This window comes from Chanodichthys erythropterus, chromosome 2, assembly GCF_024489055.1.
Source record: "Chanodichthys erythropterus isolate Z2021 chromosome 2, ASM2448905v1, whole genome shotgun sequence".
Classification (NCBI taxonomy): domain Eukaryota; kingdom Metazoa; phylum Chordata; class Actinopteri; order Cypriniformes; family Xenocyprididae; genus Chanodichthys; species Chanodichthys erythropterus.
The window spans coordinates 35,699,387-35,707,609 of NC_090222.1; the positions used below are offsets into that span (position 1 = coordinate 35,699,387).

Consider the following 8,223-nt stretch of genomic DNA (forward strand, 5'->3'; position numbering starts at 1 on the left):
AATATATAAATAAATGTTTAATATTAACAATTTATTGTTAAATATTTGTAGTAATTTATATATTACAAATTTATATACATGTATATTATATATATATATATATATATATATATATATATATATATATATATATATATATATATATATATATATATATATATATATATATATATATATAACATAAACAACTAAAAAATATATTATTTCATTTTTCATGAAAAATGAATCTCCATTTCTCCATTTAATCTTCCATTTAGCCCTAATCTCCATTTACACAAACTGATATGATGTTAAAACCTCTCTATTTATTTTATTTTATCAAAATCAATGTTAAATTATTTGTAATATTTGCATTAAAAATGATTGGAATGTCTATAAAACATTTCCATAAACATGCAAACCCTGCCTCAGTTAGTTTAAAATAACTGGTTAAAAGATAAATAAATTCAATAAATTCCTTAAAAAAATAGAAATTTTTATAAATATTTAGTTACACAGCAATATTGCTGTTTGTCACTGCTTTCAGTGTAGTTATGCAATTTGGGTGTTTTTTGTTTGTTTGTTTTATGTTTGTTTGTTTTATTAGATGTAATATAAAAGTTTTTGTTTAGGATTGATGCTGACACCCTTTTTGAGACACATAAATATGTTTTAAATCTATACAATCTGATAATTAGATAATCTAAAATATGTAATCTAAAAATACTACCCCTTTAAATAGCTTTAATATAGTTTATTTATGTTATAATTTAGCTAACTGTCTTAAACAGGTTGTGTATATTGGCTATATATTTGAAATACTTTATGATTAGACAATTCAATAACAATTTAGTTTCACAGCTTCCCCAACACTTCCGCTGTTATCAGGTTGTGTTGAGTTGGTTAGTGCACAGCAACTGTAGACAACTCTCCTGTTGATCTGTTCAGGTGACTGTTACCTGATGGAGTGGTCCGACTGGAGCCAGTGTCAGAGAGTGTGTGTGAAGGGTCAGCGTTTGGACTTCACTCCGGTGCAGGTCCGCTCACGTGCCGTCATCGCGCAGGAACCAGAAAACATCGCTCAGTGTCCCGATCAGGAGTGGCAGTCCCGCCCCTGCAGCAGTGAGACACGCTCCTCCTCTCTCATTTGCATAAAGACACAGCTTTGCTTTCCACATGGATGATTGCTAAAATAAAGACCTCTCATAACACCTGATTTAACATGTATTTAAGAATTTTACATGAAATGCAGTTGGACATCTATGGCTTGATTCATCACAACAGTGATTGAAAAGTGAACTGAGACCAAAATAAGTGCTATTTAAGGCAACGAATAGTGTGAATGTAAAGGGGATTTGGCTCTTTTTCAGCTGGCTCACATTTTGTTCCAATTTAACCCTGTGAAGCTTGACATATTAAATATTTGAGTATTTAGAAAAAAATATTTAAAAAATAAAGTAAAATAAATAAAAATGGAGGAAAAAACACCTCAGTTTTATTCATAGGCCCAAAAAATATGCAGTTTGGTGCGGAAGGTGATCTCTATATGGATAGAATTTCATATAAGGTAAATTCTAATGAATGAGATCTTTATAACAGTATATACAGTTTTAAAGTTTACATACCCCTTGCAGAATCTTTGAAAATGTGAATAATTTTAACAAAATAAGAGAGATCATACAAAATGCATGTTATATCTTTATAACAGTATAACAGGCTACTTTAATAAAATGCATATAAATATCAGACGGCACTCTATATCTCTGCCAATAATGTTTTAGTAAAATGATATTTAAATGCTTAGTTTTATGATCAAAGCTCTGCAGTTTTTATTGTGTGGGCAAATCATATAATGCAATTCAGTACAATGACAAATAAACGTTCCTCAATATCATCCCATATTTTAACATGATTTTTCTAAGACATTATGTATGGATAATCAAGTAAACCTAAGTTGATTCAGTCCAGTAAGTGTTCATCTTGAAATATTACTAATAATATAACATTTATTCTTACATTTACTTGATAAAAATGAAGATTGCAGAGCAAAAAGACACATGAACCTTGACCATTTTTACAATGATACTAAAAGGCCTTTTACTTGCTAAAACGTATAAACTATCAATCAGACGACGGAAGGCATGTAGTAGATTGTGTGCAACAGGTTTTTCAGCAAAGTTTTGATCATCTAGAGGCCTTAGAAGTTAGGGAAGTTAGACTTTATTATGTTAATAATTTTGTTAAAAGGGATGGGAGTGTGACAACACCCTTAATGAGTCTCTCTACAACTGTCCTGCATCTGCAGTATGTATATTTATTCTGCTGATTTCCATATAGATGGAGAGTGTTATGAGTACCAGTGGATGGGCGGTCCTCAGCTGATCTGGTGTCAACGCTCGGATGGAATAAACGTCACAGGTGCTGTACAACACCACTTTACATCTGTCTCTTTAAGCCACATGAATGAGCAGCCAATGAGGGTTGACAGCACTTTTGGACAGTTGATAATAGCTGATGCGTAATGTGTCTGTGGACAAGGGGTTGAGCGTGTGTGAATTACCTGAGTAATCATCAGTGTTTGGCAGCAGTGTTTCAACTAATAGTGAAATTAAGTTTATCTACTGCACAGTTATTACCTCGATGGTGAGAAATGTCAAATAGCTTTTATGTTGCTAAACTATTTTACCGAAAGAGCAGCGCTGACAACACGTTTCTGCGCAAGTGTGTGTCCGTGCGTTTGAGTGGGAGAGAGATGGCGGGAGTGCTTTCCGTACACAATAAAACTTCATTTTGGAAACTTGCAAATAATTTGTCATTTTTATCCTTTTTTATATACAGTTGAGCTCAAAAGTTTACATACCCCTTGCAGAATCTTTGAAAATGTGAATAATTTTAACAAAATAAGAGAGATCATACAAAATGCATGTTATTTTTTTTTGTACTGTCCTGATTAAGATATTTTACATAAAAGATGTTTACATATAATTCACAAGACAAAAAAAAAAAAATTGTTGAAATGACCCCGTTTAAAAGTTTACATACCCTTGATTCTCAATACTGTGTGTGGTTACCTGATGATTTATGTTTTGTGATGGTTGTTCATGAGTCTCTTGTTTGTCCGGAGCAGTTAAACTGAGCTCTGTTCTTCAGAAAAATCCTCCAGGTCCTGCAGATTCTTCGGTTTTCAAGCATTTTTGCATATTTGAACCCTTTCCAGCAGTGACTGAATGATTTTGAGATCTGTTGTTTCACAGTGAGGACAACTGAGGGACTCAAACACAACTATTAAAAAAGGTTCAAACATTCACAGATGTTCCAGAAGGAAACACGATGCATTAAGAGCGGGGGGGTGAAAACTTTTGAACAGGATGAAGATGTCACAGTTTCTTATTTTGTTTAAATATCAGATTTTTTCATTTAGTACTTCCCTTCAGAAGCAAAAGAAGATATTTTCACATTTCCTGGAAGACAAATTAAGTACAATTTACCTTGATATTCAAATTCAAAAAGTTTTCACCCCTCGACTCTTAATGCATCGTGTTTCCTTCTGGAGCATCAGTGAATGTTTGAACCTTTTTTAATAGTTGAGTTTGAGTCTCTCAATTCTCCTCAGTGTGAAAAGATGAATCTCAAAATCATTCAGTCACTGCTGGAAAGGGTTCAAATATGCAAAGATGCTGGAAAACTTTTTCTGAAGAACAGAGCTCAGTTTAACTGCGCAGGACAAACAAGAGACTCATGAACAACCATCACAAAAAAATGGATCATCCAGGTAACCACACACAGTATTGAGAATCAAGGGTATGTAAACTTTTAAAAGGGGTCATTTCAACAATTATTTTTTTTTGTCTTGAAAAATATCTATCCTGTAATTTCTTCCAGGTGGATGCCCTCCAGCGCTACTGCCAGGGGCGGACCAGTCATGTGATCCACTATGTGACAAACCACAGTCATTCTGCTCAGAGGTAAGACACAAGAGGATTGTGGGATTATTGTAATTCTCAGCCTGGGTGTCTGTAACTGCAGACAGTTGCTCCAGCTGTAATTATTATAATGGACATAACAGAAAATCATAATCATAAGCAGTGCTTTTCTTTTTGGAGGGTGCAGTTGATCTATATTTCTGAAACCTGCTCAATGAGCTTTTTTACTTTTTCTTTTACAACATTTATTTCCCTGGTCAATAGAGTGCTGCAGGAATGGATTTTTATAGTAGTTTATAATAGGTTTTTTTGGAGTATTGCAGAAAAATCAGCTCTGTGACCAACAAAACTGTGATTTTTGCACTTTTTGTTCTTATAATATTCACAAATTAACCCAACTATTATTAATTTTGAAGCCTAAACATAATGTCCAGAAGTAAAAAGCTAAAGTTAAGCTATAAATGAACTACACCACAGTTTCACACCTTCAACATCACCACTGCTAATCGTTCAACAACTCTTTCAGTCTTTACCTAAAACCTACAATTTGGAAAGTTTGAGTTTAGTTTGCCAGAGTGTGATTATAAACACAATGAGTCTAGTGAGTATAGATTAGTTTATCTCTTCAACATGATGACCTTTAATGTCCCCAACAAGCTCTGTAGTCCCATTTAACCACTTGTTAGCAACCGCCTTTCACAAGACATGGCGTATTACTGATGTATTTCATTTCATGGAATAAAACGTGAGAATCCAACCACAGACCTCATTTCAAGTGTTTAACTAAAAACTGTTGAATTTGCGAAGATGGAACTGGAAGTGGGTTTTAGGATGCGTTCCTACAGCACTCTGTTAGGTGTGAATTGGGTCAAGCTCTGAGAGGAAGCAAAAAGCATGATTATACAGCATTTGTGTACTTTTGCTGCCCCCTGCAGGAGGGCGTATGTATGTGCGAGGAGGGCTATACCGAGGTCCTGACGGCCGAGGGGATGCTGGAGCAATGTACACCCATCCCTGTGCTCGAAATCCCTACCGCAGGGGACAAAAAAGCTGATGTGAAGACCAGTCGGGCCATCAACCCCACCCTGCCCACCACGGTACAGCCTGGCCGTGTGGGGCGTACCTGGTACTTGCAACCTTTTGGACCAGGTAAATGTTCAATTTCAATTTCTTTATAAAACAACCCTTTTTCAATGGGTTGTTTTAACCCAGCAGTTGGGTTAAATGTTTGCCCAGCCTGCTTGCTTAAAGTGAACCCAAAGTATGTTGGAAATTAACATTTAATAATATGTTCAGTAAACAAACATTTATTAATCATTGTAATGAATAATAATTAAACAATGATTATTTGATTATTATTGTTGCCTCTACACCTTAAAAAAAATACTCAGTTAAAAACAACCCAAGGTTGGGGTTGAAAATGGACAAACGCAGTGATTGGGTTGTTTTAACCCAGCGGTTGGGTTAAATGTTTGTCCAACATGCAATTTTTTTTTTTTTAAATTACTATATGACTGACTTAAAATGAACCCAAAAGTTTGAAATTAAAAATACATATTTACACATAATTACTTTAATTAAAAAGTGAATTTATTAATAAGCAATTTAATCAATTTTTTAATCCCATTTGCTGGTTTTGTCCATTTTCATCCCAACTTGGGTTGTTTTTAACCCAGCTTTTTTTAGAGTGTAGTAATTATGTGTCTGATTTTTAATTTCCCACCTATTTTGGGTTCATTTCCATATAGTAATTTTAAGCAATAGTTGAGTTAAATAGAACTGCCCAGCACGTTGGGCAAACATTTAACCCAGCCACTGGGTTAAAACAACCCAATCGTTGGGTTTAATCATTTTCAACCCAAATTGGGTTGTTTTTAACCCAGCATTTTTAGAGTGTAGTTTTGCATTTTGCTTCTGCTAAAAAAATAAACATTTTGCCTCTTTAGACGGAACGCTGAAGACGTGGGTGTACGGAGTGGCGGCAGGTGTTTTTGTCCTCCTGGTATTTATAGTGTCAATGATTTACCTCGCATGGTAAGAACAACGCCACTTTCCATCCGATTCCTCATCGCTCATTTTATTTTCTCATTTACTCCATGCATTCGTTTGCTTGTGTTTTTCTTTAACTCACATCCCACCATCCATGCCTCTCTCGCTGTCATGAGCAGCAGTTACTGTGCCATCCGGCGGTCGCTCGGGACGCCAGATTCTGCCAATGGTACGGTGGTTTGGATGGGCCAAGATGCCCATGAACTGACGTACACCTGCCCTGAGTGCCAGCAGCCAAGTCAAGAATCAAGAGCCAGTTAAAGGCCGGAGAAACAGGCTCCTGATCTCCTGACATCTCAGCCCCCTCTGCCTAGTGCCTCGGCCTCAGTCTGTGCCTTATGATCTGATGTTCAAAGCATCGAGCTGCCCGGGTAGACTGCCTATCTATGGTTTATTAGATTAGAAAAAGATAAAGAAACTCTGTTGCAAAACCTAGTGAGCTGCCTTGGTGCCTACTAACTAAAACAGCATTGATAATCTTAACCCAAGGATCTTAACTGAAAAATAACCTCATAAGTGAGTTTTAAAATCCTAATAATCACACATGTACTGGGTAAAATGGTCAATTTTTAAACCCTTTAAAGCCTTTTTCCTAAAATTTATGGCTCATATAGCAATTTGTGCAATATGGTGCAAATGCTGATATATATATATGGCCAGTGGGTGAGATGAAATTTCAATAGCTTGTAATTTAAATCAGTGAGATCTTTGTAACAGTATAACAGACTACTTACATAAAATGCATATAAATATCAGCCGTCACTCTATACCAGCCAATAATATGTCTTAGTAAGATGATTTTGAAATGTTAGTTTTATGATCAAAGCTCAGTAGTTTAAAACATATAATGAAATGCAATACAATGATGACTGAGAGATGAACAAATAAACCTTCCTCAAAAGCCTGATGGATCATATTTGATACTTTTTAACACAATTTTTCTAAAAAATAAATAATGATGTATGGATAATCAAGTAAACCTAAGTTGCTTCAGTCCAGTAAGTGTTCATCTTGAAATATTACTAACAATATAAAAGTTAAAGTTACTTTTACTTTAAAAATCAGTAAAGATTTCACAGCAAAAAGACCACGAACTGAACCACGAGCTGGAGTATCATTTTACAATGATACTAAAAGGCCTTTTACTTGCTAAAGAGTATAAACTATCAATCCGATGACAAAAGGCATGTAGTAGATTGTGTGCAACAGGTTTTTCAGCAAGGTTTTGATCGTGTTGATAATTTGCCTTAGAAATCTGCTATATCGAACATAATACAGTAGGCTTTATAGGGTTAATTCTATTAATACTTTTCAGTGTTGAATAAATCAAAAGTATATTTATAATTAACATTTCTCTCACTTTGTCCATCATCAATTAATGTTTTCTCTGATTTGTCATGATGCATTTTGGGATTGCCTTTTCTGGGTATATGTGATTCTGCCTTAGAATCATGCTCAGATAGACAGCATAATGATGTTTCCTACCTTTTGGAACAGACTTTGCATCTTGCCTGACAATGCTGCCTGTTAGGGCAATTGACTAGGTTTTGGAACAGTGATGCTGAAAACAAATTAGGCCAATATGGTCTTTAATGAATTTAATTAAACAGCGTTATCCTGCTTGACACATAATTTTGCACCTATCAGGGCATCTGTTATATTTCATCATAAGTCATTACTGAATCATTCCTCATCATCATGATTTTTCATCTTCAGTCATTGTTTTTTCATTTCATTTTTATATCATATGCCATAAAATACAAATACATATATAATATATACTCTATTTATGATATATCATGTGTTTTCACATAAGATGAAGTATACACAGGCAATGTACACACCGGATATGAGAGTGACAATCTCTTTTAAATACAGCAGTGAATCGCCTAAATTACAGTTCCCTAAACTTAATAACCTAGCATAGTGATTGCTAATATATTTTTTTGTGTTTTATGGCTGCTGGATTTTTTTTTTTTTTTTTTATTATTAAATTGCTCTCAACAGAGGTGCCATTTTTTTTTTTTTTTTGTAGAAAAGAATTAAGTTGCTGCAGTGTGCATGTGGCTGTATACGCACTGCAGCAACTTAATTCTCTTCAACAAAGAAATGGCACCTCTAAAGTAATTCTTAAAACAGGCATATTGTTATTATAGAATTTTGAAATCATTCTTTTGTCCTCAGCAAAAAGCCAAAGAAGCCTCAGCGAAGACAAAACAATAATCGACTGAAACCCCTGACCCTGGCATACGATGGCGACGCGGACATGTAG

At 34.7% G+C, this 8,223-nt stretch overlaps 1 protein-coding gene across 1 annotated transcript in view; it reads left to right on the top strand.

Annotated features, from left to right (window-relative positions):
* thsd7ab (thrombospondin, type I, domain containing 7Ab) overlaps positions 1-8,223 on the top strand; it is a 146,627-nt gene extending 138,404 nt beyond the window's left edge. The window contains exons 24-29 of the mRNA XM_067410961.1: positions 928-1,101; positions 2,317-2,397; positions 3,862-3,944; positions 4,838-5,051; positions 5,849-5,936; positions 8,136-8,223. Coding sequence (XP_067267062.1) covers positions 928-1,101; positions 2,317-2,397; positions 3,862-3,944; positions 4,838-5,051; positions 5,849-5,936; positions 8,136-8,223 — 728 coding nt within the window. The remainder of the gene's footprint in view (positions 1-927; positions 1,102-2,316; positions 2,398-3,861; positions 3,945-4,837; positions 5,052-5,848; positions 5,937-8,135) is intronic.